The sequence below is a fragment of the Tympanuchus pallidicinctus genome, unplaced genomic scaffold (assembly GCF_026119805.1).
Source record: "Tympanuchus pallidicinctus isolate F22 unplaced genomic scaffold, pur_lepc_1.0 scaffold23, whole genome shotgun sequence".
NCBI lineage: Eukaryota > Metazoa > Chordata > Aves > Galliformes > Phasianidae > Tympanuchus > Tympanuchus pallidicinctus.
Window position 1 is genome coordinate 4,114,804 of NW_026294740.1, and position 17,697 is coordinate 4,132,500.

Consider the following 17,697-nt stretch of genomic DNA (forward strand, 5'->3'; position numbering starts at 1 on the left):
CTGCTTTCAGCTGCATCGTGTTTATCTGCTAGATGGAAACAAAACAGCAACACAATGTCATGCAGACAGCTAAAAGCAAGGTGGGATGCACTTGCTGAGCGCAGGACATCACCATCTACAACCGTTCTGGATTAAAATTTAGTTGCCATGCCATTCAGCTTGTTTCCACATTAGGCAGAATGAGATTACAGTACAGTCTTCCCTAAATATACTGAAGGAAACAGCTGACATCAATCATCTCAGGTATTTTTAGACCATGCAGTAGAATAAACACCACAAGATGATTCTTAGAGATCACATTCTGACTCCAAATGCACTTTTAAAACGTATCTTTGGTAACATTCCCATCACTGAAACTTTCATCACCATCTGTGAACTGAAAAGAACCACTGGGACATCTGGGAGGGAAGCCTGCAGCCCTTCATGCAGCATTACCCTGAGAAGGTGTCAGCAGCTGCCCCACTGCAGCTCTACTCTGGGAGACGCTGGATGAAAGGCTGGTTTTGTGTCCTGGAGGTGACTGAGCAAAGCAAATTGTTCTACACAGGGATTTGAGAACTTCCAGGTAAAAGAAAAAGGTGACATTTCCTGCAGAAATGTTCCTGCATATCTAATTGTTAAAAAAAAATATCAATGCTGTGAATTGATTGCTCAGCTTTACAGATGGGTTCTGCAATACATTTTTGTGATTGCATTGGTCATTCAGTGGGAGAATTTAAGTGTTTGCAGAACTAGGATACAGGTAAAATAATTTGGGGAGAGAAAGAAAAAACTAATTCTGTAGTGGATGACAGTGAAATCAGGCCATTATACATTCAGATGTGGCTCAGAACAAAACTGTTCAATACACTGATCTCTATTTCCTTCCATTTCTAACACAGGATTTTTAAGAAGACGCACACCACACTCAGCTGATTAAAGCAAGGAAAAAGCCTTTCAGACTCAGCATTTTCTCTTCCTGTACTTCATGTTCAGTTTGAGGATTGGTGATTTATTAGTAGCTTCCTCCGTCGTGATCTCTTCAGCTTGATCCTTCCACCTTCTTGCATCACTTGTCAATAAATGTGCCTGTGCTCTTCCTTACAGGTGTGGGAAACTGAGATCAAATGCTGCTGTAGTCAGAGCCACGGGCAAGCAATGCTGCTGCCTTCCACTCCACTGCAAAGAAGGTGATTGTCCCAAAGAAACCAACAACCACCATGATCAGAAGCTGCCACTGCAGAAGGAAGTAGTTGCTGTAGAAAAATGCAACGGCAGCACAGATGGACTGATGGGGAAAAAAAAAGTGAAAGATTTTAAGTGGAGAGATCAGCACTGCTGCACAAGGTTACAGAGCTGGCAATACACACAGTTCAACATGCATCTTTAAGCATGCTTCTTTCGAAGAGACAGCAATCAAATTATACCACAGCATATGTCCCTAGATGACATACAACAGATTTAGTTTGTACTTCTTTAAGTAGAGTTCACAGCAGAAAATGAACACATTTGAAAAGCATTTGAAGCATGGCAATTTCAAAGCACTGTGTCTGGAAACAACGCAGCCAAGGCTTTAGGACAAAATCCAGAAAACCTATTTTCAGTTTTACAGCATCACAAACTATTTTCTACCAAAATACAGCTAGAAACTCAGACAACCACTCCTGCTCACTTGCAGCGTGTCCTTTTTACGGGTAAAAGTTTCATTAAAGCTGCATAAAGAGCATTCCCACACTTGTACATTCAGAAGGTTACGGGATGTAATACCTGAACAAACTTAAAGATGGCAAAGGCAGGAGCACTGTCTTCAGAATACAGGAATCCTAAAATGCTGAGGAGCTGGGTATTGAAGCAGCTGTCTCCCAGGCCCAGCAGAAAGCTGCAAAATATGGCCACCTCTTTGCTGAAGGAAAAATGCAATCAAATGTAAGAATCACTCATTCAAGCAGCTCACACAGCTACTGACTAATGTATGAACCTATGAACTACTTTTGACAGCCTTGGAAATGGAGAATGGAAGAAAGTTACCAAACTTTAAATTTCATTGGAAAAGAAGTGGGAACACTTGGCTGACAAAAAGAATAGTTTCATCAGATTTCAATTCCTTGAATGCTAAGGCTTCTGTCAGTATTACCAACAGTCAATTCTGCACTGAATTAGAACTGCTAAAATCTCATTTCGATGCCTGGAGTCATAAAGCCCACACAGCAGTGATCAAAAGCCAAGACACACATACAGTGAATTCAGCAGAACTGCAGGAACACGAGCAAAAGACCAATTCACTCAGAAAAACACTCCTATTAAAAACATACAGGCCCACATACAGGCACAAATGCTATTCACTGCAGCTGAGCAGCTGTGCCTGCACAAACTGACCACATTACTTTCACACAAATTAGCACAAATACACCCCAAAAACAGTTTGCACTGATAAGAATGCTCCCTATATTCTTCCCCTAACTAACAGACTTTGGACTTTGACAAGGAGCATTCAAACACATAGAGTGTAAAGCTGGTGTTCTATGCTACAGTCAAAATGAGTCCAACTTCCTGACAGCCAGCACAAGAGTTGTTGGTCACAGCTGTAAGAGTTATGTTCTCAAACAGTACAATTGCTACCAAATACCCTCGTGCTTCTTATTTTTTACACCATTTAAGCCTCTAAATTGAGTATGCACAAAAAAAGCTGTTTCAATGAGTTTGCTATGAGAAGTACAAGCTGTTTTATATGCATCTTGAGTTATAACAGCCAGAGTGAAGAGCTTACACACCTTGGAATCATATAAGCAATATCATCTGTTCCTTCCATAGGAGCAACAGGGGCATTGCTTGGCATGTTGACAAAAATTAAATAAAAGGCAATGAAGTGGACAATGATGCCCAGCATCACAATGGGGTTCCTGCCAAAGCGATTCTTCTTGCTCAGTAAACCAAAGATTCCTCCACCTGTAGGGATGGAAAAGATGGGAGACTTACATCAGAAACAAAGATAGAAAGAACGGGATTGAATTCCAAGTAATGAAAATTAAAAATAGACTGAAAATATAGGTTGTAATATCCCTGTGTTTAACAACTGAAGCACTGACAGACACGAAAGCAGCCCCGAAGTGTCTGCCAGCTCTGCCACACCAGCTCTCCTGGTGACAGAAGCTCTGGGTTGCCAGAGGTGTTCAAGACCTGCAGGCACATTTCTCAGGTGGATGCTGATGAAGACACTCAGTCTTTTCACAAGGTGTCGTGCCAGGACTTCTGTTTCCTCCTCACAACACTATGGAGGGATGATGTCCTGCCTAACTTTGTTGATTGCAAAAACGTGTGCCTCTCTACAAATCCAAGTTGCTCATCAGCAAATATTTCCTTTTGACTCACCTAAAATTTCCCCAACACCAATAAAAATCCCAGAGAGACCAATGAGGCTTTTCTCTTCTCCGCCAAACCTATTCACAGCACCAATGCATGTTCCATACACTCCAGAAAAGAACGTTAACTCCAAACCTTTGAAGGAAAGCAAACAAGATTGACAAATGAGGGCTTTCTTCATAAGCTTTGCAATAGTTTTTATCTAATGTTCTTCCCTAAAGTAACTTTCAAACACATATTTTAAAGAGGTAAATGTAACAGAAACAAACAAGAGGAGGTTTAAGCTATGCAATCATTATACTTTTCTATGCTAGCTCATGGGAGTAACATAAAAAAAAGTCACATAATTAGCATCAGATGCACTAAGGCTCAGTACTGCTGCTGTTGACACAATCCCTATAAACAGTTTGTATTTCTGCCTCTCCAAGAACTTTGGAATTTCATTCAAACAAGAACCACTGTGTGAAACAGCACTTAGTAACTGAGGAAATGAAACTATTTCACTTTAAGTCTTTTTTTTTTTCCAGATTATAGTATTTCTGAGAAAGACCCCTGCACCCCCAAATCCCAAACAAGAGGAGTTTAAGCTCAACTGCTCCTTTCCCACAGATGCACAATGAAAGCAGAGCAAGAACAACTACTTGTCAGAAATCTTTCTTTCTACTGCTGATACTGAAAGGTGACACATTTAAGTCCAAAATAAGGAACCATTAGTCTCAAAATCACAGAGTCTTTAGACAGACAGCAATTATATTTATAAGAACCCAAGAGTTATGCTTAAAGAAAAACAGAAAATAGAACTCTCATTCCCCTCCTCTGTCTTTTGCTATGGCAAAAACACAGCAGGCCATACGTTTGTCTGCCAGCAGCACGCTGTGTAACGCTGCATGCGACCTGCAGAATGAGCTCTCAACAGCCCGATTAATCAAACCACACCTTTGGAAGTAAAAGCCTGCGCCAGTCCTACGGGACTTCCCGTTTCCCCACGAAGTGGCAATGTCGACCAGGAGCCACCAGATGGCAGCACGCAGTGCTTTCAAGCTGGACTGATTCTCTTCTACAAAACCTTCCGTACCAACCTCAGATTTCATCACGCAACACCCCGTGCCCTTGCCTGGTTATCTTGTTTCACACTCCTGTTGCACTGAACATCTACAAGGAATTCAAGTTAGTTCATTTGGCTTAACTATAAAAACCAAAGCCAAATAGGTAGGGAAAAAAAACAGAAATCCTTCAAGATCTTGAACCTTTTAACAGTCATTTTGTGGAATAACTGCTTTAATATATGGTACAAATAAATGCACTTCTATTCTACAGCTCATACTTTGGTCTAACAGTGGCAGATCAAGTTCAAACTGAAGTTGGTGAAGAGAGTTCCTGCCACAGTAAATACCAACGGCACCTGAAACATTCAAGTACTGTTTGCAGAGACACACAGGTCACCACTCTGCTCTGTGGACACTGTTTAAAACTCCAAACGATGCCCAGCAGTGCTGCACAATCACACACTGTGTTTGCCTCATACCTGTGTAGGCTGTTGTAACACTGAGGAGCAGAATCTCTTTCGTGAAGCTTAGCTTTATGGATCTCTCTGGAAAGACACAAAGGAGATTAATGTGACTTCCACTAACATACTAAGAGCACCTGCCCTTTCTTTGCTCTCTGCTTAAGCCAAAAATAAGTTATTTCAACTGTGACTTTCTTGCAATGAGAAAATTAGAGTGCTAAGCATACAGACCTTCATTTGCACTCTAAAACAACGATTTGATCTCAGATCTTTTTGTAAGAAATGCAAGGAGGAAAATATTAAAGAGGGAGATGTGCAGTTTTCTACCAGCAGACAATTTATTCCTCACTGTATTTTTGTACTCACTGTTCATGGCGATTAACTCCTATAAGCATATTTTGTCCATGAACATCTCCATGATCTTAAAACAAGCAGACACTGACAGACCGTATCAAACGTGGTGGGAACTGATCAGTTCAGTTCAAAAACATTGATTTAAAGTGTTACCATCTGGTGACAAAAAGTAATATGCAGCTTCTCCTTTATACTGTTTTGTTGGGTTTTTTTCCTTCTTTTTTTTCTTTTTACTGGAGAAGACAATTTAACTTTCATTCACAAGCGTTCCCCGGGGGTGACCTGTTGTTTTTGAGCTTGTCTGCAGAAGGAATGCATTGCAAAGCAGCTTGCATCTCAAACTCAAATTCCTCCTGCACTATACTAGCACAGAGGTGATGTCTGTTACACTTTCTTTGCTTGCAGACAGACTTTGGTTGTATGACACCATCATGGGAGAAGCACTCTAGAGTCCAGCCAGCCACCTCACACCAGCTGCACACCAACAGCAATCTGCCCACAACTTCAACGTTTCCAAACTGTTCCATTTGCAAACCTTGTTTACACTTGACTTAAAGTCACAAATATTCACACAGAAAACTCAGCTCCTATTAGGTTCAAAACCTCATCAGCCCCATATCCACACACGAACTGTCATCTCTAGTCTGAAAGTCATTGCCATTTGGCAGTCTCTTTTCCCAAAGGCCAGATCTAAATTTCTGTTTTTCAAGTGCAGTAACTGAAATGCATTCTTAACCTTATTTATCTGCAACCTTTTGTTCTGAGTGGTTTGTACATTTTCACATATCAGCAGAACCAAGGAGAGCTGGAAAGGATTTGTCAGGATTTTTTGAAGCAGCTTGTATGTTCAGCAGTACTTACTGAAGGCATCCACTGCTCTCATCAGCTTGTTTCGTGCAGACCTGGGTGCATAAATGACTTAGTCAAAAAAGAAAACAAATAACCACCTCGTATCATTGCACTGAAGGCAGATGAGTTCATTCTTCAAGATGTCTGTACATTTTTTAGGCCTGTATTATGTACTGAAATATGCTAATGCATTGTTATTGGAGACTCTGAACTACTGACAAAATGCATCTGGCTTTCTGAGCAAGGGAACACCATTCAAAATTTAACCTAAGATATTTCCTTCTGAGCAAGTTTAGAAATGGCTGGCAGAGCTTTTTCACCAGCACACACTTGTTGACATTTTTCTAACATTATTTTAATAAAACAAAAATATCTAAAATGATGCCTCAAGCAAAACTGCACTGTGTCTGCCTGCCTGTGCACTTCCAGCGTACTCAGAAGTTGCATCTGAATATTTGGAGTATATGACAAATATATTAGTATGAAAATATAACTTAGAAAAAGGATGGGAATAATTTCTGCTCATTCCAGCCCTTAACCTGGACTGATTAGACAAAGAAAGACTACAAAAGCCAGATGCACATTTAACAATCAGTGGAGAAAAAGAGGTAAGTGGTATCTTTCCAAAGGCACTACTCATTAATGGAAAAACTTGATGTGCATTACCTCACTCCATCCTTGAAAATGTCATATGCAGAACATTAACTGATTCTCACTTGTTCACATACAGACACTTTTCTATCAAATGTGTGCATTCTACAGGTTGTTCACAACATTCAGGCTTCCAGTTCAGAGGGGAAAGTGAAACTGACACTCCATTAAGAAGCAGGGACACATAAGTAAGTACATGTGACAATAAATCATTGTTGCAAGCACTTACGAGCTGCCCCCGTGGATTTCATTAGCAGAATCTTCCTCCCCTGGAGCTTTTGTGTCCTCTTGTTTCCTAATCAGAAAGAACAGAACTGTGCCCACAAGACTGATAACAGTCAGGGCAATGAAGACAGTTCTGCGATCGCTCTCTGGAAAAACAAATTAAAGTCATAACAAGGCATGTAAAAGCAATTCAGACAAAGTCAGCTTCCTTCAAAGAACTAATACAAGCATAATTCAGAGCAGTGTTTAAAATGCTTACTGATTTTCTACGTTACCTTGCATGTGGAACAAATGAACACAGTTACTGGTAAATTCCTACCTCATTTTCACAATGCCAATAAAACATTGACATATTAAAGAGTGCTACTTGCATTTCCTGCCACGAAAGACTATGACTAGGGAAGAGCCAGTTAGCAATGAAATGCATGAATTATTAGCAGGAAAAAAATCTATGTTTCAAGAGATGTATAACTCAGAACCGACATAGGAAGCTACCCCAAAAGCCTGCAGATACCCAAGAATTTGTTCCTTACCAGATATTAGCACTGTAACATCAGATTATTAGAGTTGTAAACTACAAAGGCCTTAACAGCATTGATACCTCAGTAACTGAGGCAGCATACAGTGTGCTACTGGAGGAAGGTAACTGCTTCCCTCTGCACCAGCTCTGGTGCACCACACAACTTGTCTGGCAAAGGAAAGTCTGCAATACCAAAGTTATTCCTATTTGCAAATTAGGCAGGGGAGAAAAATGCTGAAACTTGTAACAGTTGTGATTGAACCAGCAAACAAACACAAAGACATTGCCTGTGCTTGTGTTTAATGGACATTTGCTTAAAGGCAAACAGTAAATTGTTCTATCCCAATTAAAAATAACCTGTGCATGATTATAGATCAAGAAAACGTGCTTCATCTTGAGATGCCTATAATATAGGCAGTAAAAAGGAGGAACTGATTTTCAAGTGCTGTCTGAGCTTCTAATACTAACATCTAGCTTTCAAAAAAGTGTCTCCAGACATTTCAACAGCGTTTTCCATTTGGAAATGTAAGAAGTCACAACAGCAGAACTCCCTCATATTTAATGGCTGCATTCTGTGGTTAGCAATGGCAGTGAAACTTAGAAGGCACAGAACTTCAAGGCCCCCATGAGAGAACATGGGAGCTGACTTCCAAAAATTAACCTGTGCTGTGCTACCAAGCCAAGGCCTATGGAGAACTGAGACAATGCATTTAGCAGAGGCACGAAGTGGAACAGAGGCAGCACTCCTGAAGCCTGATGATTAGCATTTAGATGTCAGTGCCTTATTCCTGAGTGACTATGCTAGAAAGTGGCACCTGTATAATTCTGTTACCATCTTGCCATAGACAAGTAACACCCACCTGATATGTAAGTTTTTCCTTGCCAAGCAAAGTATATATACAGGTTTCCAAAAAACAAGCTGTAAACAAGAAGAGCAACACAGGTGAGCTTTTTGTGGTAGGATTAAGATCACAGCATCACAGTGACACAGCTCTGTGCAAAACCAGTACTGCACAATTGTGGAAGGACAAGAAAGCAGTCACTTCCCTTGCAAACTGTTTATTCTGTAGAGAACTGCAAACACAGGAGAGTATTTTTCACCCTGATGTTCTTCTTAGGAATCAATGCAGAACAAGATAATAACAAATTAACTTAGATGGCCATTTCTTCTCTCTCTCTCACTGTTTTTGGAAGGGTGTAGCTTAGAAAGATGATGTATCTATAGAAATGAATTTGCAGTACTCCCCTACACGAGTCGTGTGTCCCTCTGAAATATTAGTTCAGCAATACTAAACAGGCTGTTAACAGGTTGGGGAAATTCTGTGTTTCTACATGCAGTTCCCTGAAATACATCAGCTCAGAATGAATGGTGACTCAAAACAGCCTTAGAGTGAAATTTCCTCATCTGAACTCAAACATTCTACTCGCTATAAAACACACAATTACTTGAGTTTGTGGAAATCAGGACTGCGCTACACCAAGACATTAATTAATTCCAAAACATGAAACACGAGCAGCACAGCACTGTTTCACACTGCTGTTCCATTAATGCAGCACTCTGTCTCCACACAGCACCAGCTAATGCCATTTACAGCAAGCTCATCAGCCTACCACCGTGACTCATCCCCTGCATTATTTCTCAATACCCAGAAGCACTGTATTAGCAGCATAAGAGCTATCTGCCTTCAGGATACATCTGTGGCCCTACTATCAGGGAGTTCAATCTCTTTTCAGTCCTGCTGACATTATCCAACTCCAAATCCTCCAGCAGGAGGGAATTCTAAAAGTTTTTCACACATCACATAAAAAAAAGCAATTCACCTGTTCCAAATTAATCTTTCCCTAGTTTCAACACATTACCTGAGCTCTAGTACAGCAGTTCTTACTAACAGCTCCACATTCTGCTCAGCTGCCACCTTCCTGTTCTGCTAACCCATGAGTAAAATACTCCTCATTTTACTTCTCTCCAAACTGTCCCAGTCCTTTTATTCTCTCTTCAAATCAACAGCTCTGTTTTCATGCACGTTTCCATCATCTTTTCCTCCAGCAAAGATCCAGAGCAAGTGGAGGCCCAGCACTGAGGTTAAATGGGGCTCTCAGGCAGAGGTGAGATGGAGACACGGTGAGGCCATTCAGGGTCACGAGGGCTCATTAATGAGCTCATGATCCCAATGCAAAACAGCCCTCCAAGACCAAGATATTTGCTAAATGCTCCCTGAACTAACATGTATCTTTTTAGCATGTGAAGAGCAGAGACTTGCAATAGGAAGCTTTCATTCACTGTCTTACAACGCACAACAGCTTTAGAAGCTTTGCTCTAAACTCTCCATGACTGCAAAATACCAGAAATACAGAAACAACAACAAAATCTGCTTACTCTCAAAAGACCTCAGGTAAGCAGAGATCTCTAGCAAAATACCCTCACCTCCACTGCCAACCCTGAAATGAGGTCTGGGAAGGGGTGGACCCTGGCTCCACCCCCTTTGCTCACTCAGGTGTTGCATACACCTAAGCTCCCCTGTGTTGGCCCTGCCTCCTCACCAGGTGCTCCATCACTGCTTCAAGCTGCATTTCCACTACTACAACTAACAAGCTATTACTTAAAGCTTACCTGGACTGCAAGAGTGCCCAAAATACTCCGCTGTTCCTTCCAATGGTGTTTTCATCAGAATTTATAGTCAAGCAATTTCCCTGTGCCGTCCATAGCACTGAAATGTGCAAAAGATATTGGTCAGGAAATAAAAGTGCTTTGGAAGTATATTCAAATAGAGCAAAGAACAGTGAGCAGAATAAGAGCAATGCTTACCTGCAGCTGCAATGCCAATAAAAACAGAAGCAGTATAGAAACTCCACGTAGAAGGCTGGATAAAAACTGCAATGTATAAACTAAAATAGAAGAAATAGATCCATTTATTGAACATAAAACAAAGTGGAATGTCCTTTTTAAGAAACAGCTATCTTACTTAGCTTCTCCTGTGTCATCCACTGTCACCCAAGGTACCATGCAATACAGTTCAGGTTATGTAAAAAAAAAAAGGTAAGCTTTTTACTCCACCAAGAATGGTGAACTTTGTTTATGTAGTCAACAACTTGAGACCACAACATGAACTCCAGTCAGCAAACTGGAAACCATGAGAAAAAAAACACAGTTTCCAGTAGGCTTGAAGTGCGCTGAAGTTACCTACTGCTTCATGTAGCAGCTCAGCATGGTGTTTTCCTTAGCCAGTACAATTTTGTGTTTGATACTGCACTTCCATGTGGAAAAAAAAAGATATTTCAAAGAAATTAAAAATAATACTTACCTATAAAATATGCCACTAATAAACATGGAGAGTTGAGGTCCTACTAGTGCAACCACTGAAGGTGAAATAAGGTTTGATGCTGAGAAAACTCCATAAATAACGGACATACTACATAAACAAACAACAAAGATAGTGAAGTACTAAATGCAGGTTACAAATCAGATTGTTTAAGAAGACTCAGCTGATTCCAAAGTATCAAAATATACATAAGCAACTGCCTCATTTTTATATTCAAACATTTCCTTCCTTTGTGTTGTTAATTACCTTCAACCATTTTACTCCATACAGAAACACTCAAGTGTATCTTGCACTGCTGAATTGAGTCCCAAGCCATTGCAGGCCAGCATATCTTCTAATTTATGACAGGGTTTTGTCAAACTGCCTTAACAAGTTGCTCTATTTTCTGCCCAGTACTTCTAAAGCACAATGTACCAAAACCACTTTTATGTATTAGTGAGCTTTTCATCTTCTGTCAAATGCACCATAAAAATTGTATAGATATATTTTGTAGTAGCTGTAATTTTAGTTTATATTAAGACAGTAAACCTTTCAAAGCAGCATCTGGGTTTTCTTATATGACAGATCAATTTGGTTTACAAAAGCTCCCTGATCATAGTTGGTGAGTCTGGCCAAGTCAGTGCAATAAACATTCAGAGTGGTATTTTACAGCTGAAAACCTTGCTTCTCTTCTTGTCTTTCTGGTTGCTTCTTTCCCAACTATGTTGCAGTATTTCCTACAGGTTGATCCAAACAACCCATATACTACACCAATGCACAGAAGCAGATGGGGCAAACAACCAAGGCCTTAGCAGTTTACTGTCTTTTTTTAAAATCTCCACATTTTTTAAATTTACTAAGATAAAAAGCTGAGAATGTGATGCCTGAATGGTAGTTTTAGTTTTACAAAGAACATACACAAAACAATCACGTAGCTCAATTAGAAACAAGTAATTCAGATTAGGACTGAATGTGAGAGCCATGATTTAAACTGCTTTAAGTATGCCATTAAATCGTGAAGCCAGCAGAGCACTAGAATCTCTTGAGAGTATATCTCTACCAGATGTAATTATAACCAACTTCACCCTGCAAGGAGCAAAGTAGTAAGAAAATGTGTGTGAGTTACCTTGTGTAGCCGCTGCCATGAAAATCTGTGCTGTTTAAATTTGTAATAACTGTTTGCTGTGAGGAGAAATCATGTGCAATATTGTTAGAACATCTTGAAGTCATTTGTAACAGATTGAAGTCGGTGCCAAACATCAAAAATTATCACTAATAGATTCTACTTAAAGCATTAATTACAACTGACAATATCTCCACAATGAAGATGAAGGAGATAGTAGGCAGGGAAAACATCTGTCTGAAGCAGTAATAAAGATTTGGGAATTATATCCTGATTTCACCACAGATCTTACAGTATTTCACAAAATTTCTGTTTCACAAAACATTTCCCTTAGGTATCTACACATTGCTATCTTCATCTAAACAGCGAGGGAGAACAAGCTGAACATTCACTGTATTCTTCATTTATCCAAACTTGGGCTTCAGCTGTGCTAAGAGTTTCCATCCTTGCAGTCTTTCCGTTAACAGCTTGTTCCTTTTTTTCCCCCTTGAATCAGCTTTAGTGATCATGAGACCATGTAATTAGCTGGATTGTCTGGCAGATCTGATTGAAAGTCACTTTTAATGACTTTAATGACAATACATTACATCACTGCACGATCACTAGGCCCAATTCAGTGAGGTGCTGCACGTTCATTGCGTAGCAGAATTTAATCACTGCGCTGTATAATAATTTAACAACAATAACTGTTGTAAGCAATTACTTCTACAGTGTAGAGAAGGACATTTAGATGTTCAAACTCAGAAAGAATTCTTAATGTGCAAGAACAGAGAAGCAAGATGTAGGCTGACGAAAGACTGATACCAAAAGTAATATCAACAACTAAGTTAGAGAAGGTGACTTGGCAGTTCTAGCAGCTGTGTGAGCCTGACTGCTCGTCAGGTGTCAACCTCACACTCCCCTTCAATGTTCAGTTTGTTAAAACAGAAATATAGGTAGCATTAGGAAAGAAACTCCAGCAGAAACTAGGTTTCTAGTTAACGCCTAGGTTAACTAGGGGTTAATAATAACATATTAGGCAGACATTCTGAAAGGGCTTATATACAAAAAAACAGGAATGTGAAAGATACAATAAAAATCAATTGTTACATATGGAATTAAGCAAAACAGGCATTGAAGTTCTAACATTTGACAGGATTACTTAATTTTCCATTGTCTAAGCAATCAGACAGAGTTACACACGTAACTATGATACCTTAAGGAAATAAACTGATTAAGCATCCTGTTAACCAACTTAATCTAGTTAACGCTAAACCAAAAGAAGACAAAATGTCAAAAGCTGCACTGCACATTAAAAATCTCACTACAAACTCACACATCAGACAAAGCACAGAACTGTCACATAGCTGTGGAACGTTTTGATATGCACACCTACCGCAATATTTCCACATGTTTGGAAAGCAGTGAATATAAACATGAATGAGATTCCCAAAATAAGTACGTTGAAAAGTTTTTTTGAGTCAGGAGACATTTTGTGGGTTATTTTGCCAAGCTCTCAGCTTCAGTCTGGAAAAAAATCTATTTCCCTTTAAAAGTTTCCACTTAACTCCTGTTTAAAGAAATAAGAAGAAAAAAATAAAAAAGAATAAACCACCACCAACAAAAAACCCTTAAAAAATGACGATTCCTGAGAGCTACTTGTTAGCTGCTAGGATTTGTTTAAATAACATAGCATAGTCAGTACATTGGAAAAATAAGTGGATAGATACAAAAAGTAAAGATCAAAATTCTTTCTACCTTTTCCCATTAAGTTAAGAGAGCAGACAGCAGTATGTTACTTCTCCATGACATCTCATTCCACCCAAAGAAGCAGTTTTCCAAGCATCGAGATGGTTAATCAGCTGAGTTTCTTGCCATGGAACTAGAATTCTGGTCAAAAGCCAGTAAATCACCTGACAAAGGAAAGACGAGATATTAACACACACAAGTCATTTCCATGCATGCTGGACAGGAAATAAGGAACATTTCACAATACAGATCAGCTGATCCTGCTTAGAAAGCCCTTGTGCACTATGGGAAATGTAGTTTTATCACCGTACCCTTTCTTCTTTATACATGAAAGCACAGACATCTCCTTAGAATCGGAAACATTAATCTAAGAAAAATGTCTAGTTCGTTGGATTCCTACATAGCAAAGGTCACTCTGGAGGGCAAATAATTCCTCAAAAGAGAAACTTCTCAGTATCACCAACACTGAAGTTCTGCTTGGTGCTTTTGCCTTATCTTAGTGACTCTGGAGAAGGAATGGTCTGTATAATATTCCACTGCTTCCTCTCAAGAAACATTCACGTTTAGTAATGTTTCGCTCCTAATATCCTGCTTTACAGTGGTTTTCAGTAATACATTCAAGATCAATTCATATTTTTGATTTGAAACCCTCTGTCAAACTGTCAACAAAACTAACACAGGGTAACACACACCTGGTATGGACGGAATGGCTGCTTGTCACTGTCAGTACCTTGTCTGTATTCTGCATCTCCTGAGTCAGGAGTGGAGCATTCTGCTAATCCAGCGCCATGAACTGCCAGACAAAGAGGAATGGATGACAATTCAGAACTTAAGAAAACGGGAAGTCATAAAGTTTTATTCTTTACTTGTGGAAGAAAGTCGGCTTGACCATACATAGGCTATTTTACAAAGACCAAACAGCAACATCAAGGTGTTGCTTTTAGTGTCAGCAAAGCTCCCTTCCTATATTAAGTATTTAAAATTAGACTGAATTTTTAAATCTAATTTTTACTTTAAGGCATCACTAAACAAACAGACCCTATGTTTCCCTGCCCACAGCCTTTGAGTCCCCCTCACTGGTGTGTGGGGATCATTCTGCTGACAGCAGCTTACACCGAAGGGATTGCCCTTCAGGCAACTGAGGGACACAGGGAACCACCTCAGTCATTTTAAAGAAATCACTGTAAAGATACAGACTTTAAATTCCTCACGAGTGAAAGCATTTCGGCAGATGAATCAGAAAGCAATGAATCCAAACTCTCTGAACAGGAAAAAAAACAATAAAACGCTAATCAATACAGACATGAAAGCCAATCCCAGGTTATTTGATTTCCTAGATCTTTTCAATAGGAAACAACTTGTTGCCTCTGGGTTTGTATCCAAATCACCACTTATTGAACTTGCTTTCTCAGCCTTTTTCTCCCCCATTCATACTAAAACAGCTTTCTTCATTCCTATCCTTTAAAAACAGCTTACAAAACAGACAGGATAGAAACATTTACCACAGCTCAGAGGTAAGAATTAAGCACTGCGGCTGCGCCCAAGGCAGAGAAGCGCCCGCGCAGCGCCGCAGCAGCACCCCCCCCCCCCCCCCCGTATCCGCCATTTTAGGCCGCCTCCTCCCGTGCGGGGGCTTTTCCTTCGCAACGATTTTCTCAATTTTTCTTCACCCCGTAGGGTTTCCAGCTCATCCTTCCCCTCCACCACGACACTCAGCCCTCAACTAGTTTCTTTTTTCTTTTTTCTTTTTTTCCCTTTATAACACATGTTCAAAATTTGCTTTTGCCGATTGCTTCCGGGTCACCGCAGATCCGCCTCAATTGTCACTTTTAAACGCGTACACGCCGTTAATTTAGACACCTACTTTCCCCGCTACTTGCCGGGCTGCCTCAGGGAACCGAGGTCAGGAGTTTAAAAAAAAAAAAAAAAGAAAAGTGCTAAAAGCTGCTCTGTCGCTTCCGGTTTGCGTTCCACCACGCGCGCCACAGGCGCTTTCACTTCCGGGGTAGCGGCGGCCATTTTGTGGCGTTAAGTAGGCGCGCGCGGGCGGCGCCCCGCTCATTTTCTCGCGGCCGCGGGCAGGGCGGTTGTCCTGGCACTGCGTCTCCGTTGCGGCCTTAGGCCTCGTCCTTTTCTCAGAGCCCGAAGGTGGGTGCTTGCTCCTTCCCTCCCCGCCGAGGACCCTGCGGCTTTTCCCTATGCCCTGTAGCTCTCCTCCTTTCTGGACTCTGCGCGGCCGCCGCTCCGGCGCTCCTCCTCCCGTGTGAGGCGCTTCCCGCTCCGGGCCGCGCCGCCTCCAAATTCTCCTCCCTTCCCTCGGGTTTCTTCTCCTCAGCCGCCGCCGCCCCTCGGGGGGCTACAGCCCGCCATGAGCTACGGGCGCCCTCCGCCAGATGTGGAGGGCATGACGTCCCTCAAGGTGGACAACCTGACCTACCGGACGTCCCCGGACACTCTCCGGAGGGTTTTCGAGAAGTACGGCCGTGTGGGCGACGTCTACATCCCCCGGGACCGCTACACCAAGGAGAGCCGCGGCTTCGCTTTCGTCCGTTTCCACGACAAACGCGACGCCGAGGACGCGATGGACGCGATGGACGGGGCCGTGCTGGATGGCCGCGAGCTCCGCGTGCAAATGGCCCGTTACGGCCGCCCCCCGGACTCGCACCACAGCCGCCGCGGCCCTCCACCCCGCCGCTACGGGAGCAGCGGTTACGGCCGCCGCAGCCGCAGGTGAGTGGCCGGAGAGGAGAAAGGGGCCGGGCTCCGCTCGCACGGCGCAGCCGCTCGGCGCTTTTTCGCTTTCCGAAGGAGTTTCTGGATGGGGAGGGAGCCGCGGAAGCACGTGGGGTGCCCCGCAGCGGCTTTAGCCCCCGGCCACTCGCTCTGAACAATGGCGCCCTCTGAACGCTCATTTTCTCGCCCACGTGGGGCCGTTCCTCCCGCCCCGTCCCCGAGTAGTAGCAGTGCGGACCGTTGCGCAGCCTGCGTTCCATTCTAACGTGTTTTTTTTTTCCTCCCGCTTCTCTCGTTGTAGCCCTAGGAGGCGCCGCCGCAGCCGATCGAGAAGCAGGAGCCGCTCTCGGTCCCGCAGCCGATCTCGTTACAGCCGCTCCAAATCTCGCTCTCGCACGCGCTCCCGCTCCCGCTCCACTTCCAAGTCCAGATCAGCCAGGAGATCCAAGTCAAAGTCCTCGTCTGTCTCCAGATCTCGGTCCAGGTCGAGATCCCGGTCCAGATCTAGGAGCCCTCCACCAGCTTCAAAGAGGGAATCCAACTCTAGATCCAGGTCTAAGAGCCCTCCCAAGTCTCCGGAAGAGGAAGGAGCTGTGTCCTCCTAGGAGAATGGTAACGTACCTCGGGATCAGCACACCTTGCATGTTACTTTATTGTAGCACTTAAGTGGGGTGTTGGGTAGAGTTGGTAGTATTAATAGTTCGAACCGAGTGGATCCTAGTGGGGCACGTTGTTAGCTGTTTGTTGTTTTTCTTTTTCTTGAGCAGTGCTTTTTGGTTATTGGTTTAGGGAAATTAATACCAAAGGGCTTTCTGCACAGAAAATTTTCATGTTTTGTTGAGAGATTAATGGCTTGGTTTTGATAAAATATTGTATGAGACGCAACCTATGATGAAAATGACTATTTCTTACTGTATTTATCCAACATCTGCATTTTCCCCTTTAAAGCTGCGGTCTCCTGTTTGCTAAAAGAATATTGGCCAGTATTGCAGATTTTAACTGATTTGGCTGATCCTCCAGGGACCAGTTTCTGTGGGCGTGTATTGGAGCAGGTTTGTCTTTAAATGTTAAAGATACACTATCCTTTTAGAATGGAATGGAAGATCGGTTCAGTGGCCGTTGTACTGACTGGAGGTAACTGTTGTAGCAAAGTGGCAAATTCCTTGCTATGAAAAAACGGCGGAAACTAGTTTTTCCTCAAGTCATCAACTTGAAGAGGCTCCTAAGGATAACACTGGGTGGGGAAAGGATAGTGTGTCTTTAACCCATTCAAACTGTTTGGTCCTCTTTTTTAAAAGGAAAGGGCCTGAGCTAGCTCTGCAGTTAGATAATTGTAGCGAAACTAGCAAGTTTGGTTTGAACGTTAATT

At 42.0% G+C, this 17,697-nt stretch overlaps 2 protein-coding genes across 7 annotated transcripts in view; one reads left to right on the forward strand and one right to left on the reverse strand.

Annotated features, from left to right (window-relative positions):
- Window positions 1-891: 891 nt before the first annotated feature.
- MFSD11 (major facilitator superfamily domain containing 11) lies at window positions 892-15,116 on the reverse strand. The gene is made up of 16 exons (XM_052688133.1): window positions 15,098-15,116; window positions 14,288-14,388; window positions 13,605-13,759; window positions 13,243-13,416; window positions 11,871-11,926; window positions 10,748-10,855; window positions 10,252-10,331; window positions 10,057-10,153; window positions 8,306-8,364; window positions 6,930-7,071; window positions 6,062-6,102; window positions 4,865-4,930; window positions 3,349-3,474; window positions 2,751-2,925; window positions 1,747-1,882; window positions 892-1,267 (listed from the first exon to the last, which is right to left on the reverse strand). The coding sequence occupies exons 4-16, from the start codon at window positions 13,336-13,338 to the stop codon at window positions 1,103-1,105; spliced, it is 1,347 nt and encodes a 448-aa protein (XP_052544093.1). The 5' UTR covers window positions 13,339-13,416; window positions 13,605-13,759; window positions 14,288-14,388; window positions 15,098-15,116; the 3' UTR covers window positions 892-1,102.
- A 492-nt stretch (window positions 15,117-15,608) lies between these two features.
- SRSF2 (serine and arginine rich splicing factor 2) overlaps window positions 15,609-17,697 on the forward strand; it is a 4,454-nt gene continuing 2,365 nt past the window's right edge. The window contains exons 1-3 of one of the 6 annotated variants that reach the window (XR_008207972.1): window positions 15,609-16,325; window positions 16,630-16,940; window positions 17,277-17,380. Coding sequence is in view for 3 of the 6 variants with exons in the window: in XM_052688142.1 (XP_052544102.1) it covers window positions 15,964-16,325; window positions 16,630-16,933 (666 nt within the window). In the remaining 3 variants the exon portion in view is untranslated. Of the gene's footprint in view, window positions 16,326-16,629 lie in introns of all 6 variants that reach the window. The other 5 variants (XM_052688142.1, XM_052688141.1, XR_008207970.1 and 2 more) reach the window with 5 other exon arrangements.

Bases quoted from the DNA above. Each gene is read 5' to 3' on its own strand.
- MFSD11 (XM_052688133.1), bottom strand. From the start codon at position 13,338: ATGTCTCCTGACTCAAAAAAACTTTTCAACGTACTTATTTTGGGAATC. The intron at 11,927-13,242 runs GTAGGTGTGCAT...TTCTCCTCACAG, and splicing joins AAACATGTGGAAATATTGCG to CAAACAGTTATTACAAATTT. The intron at 8,365-10,056 runs GTAAGCTTTAAG...TCTTGTTTACAG, and splicing joins TGGGCACTCTTGCAGTCCAG to CTTGTTTTTTGGAAACCTGT.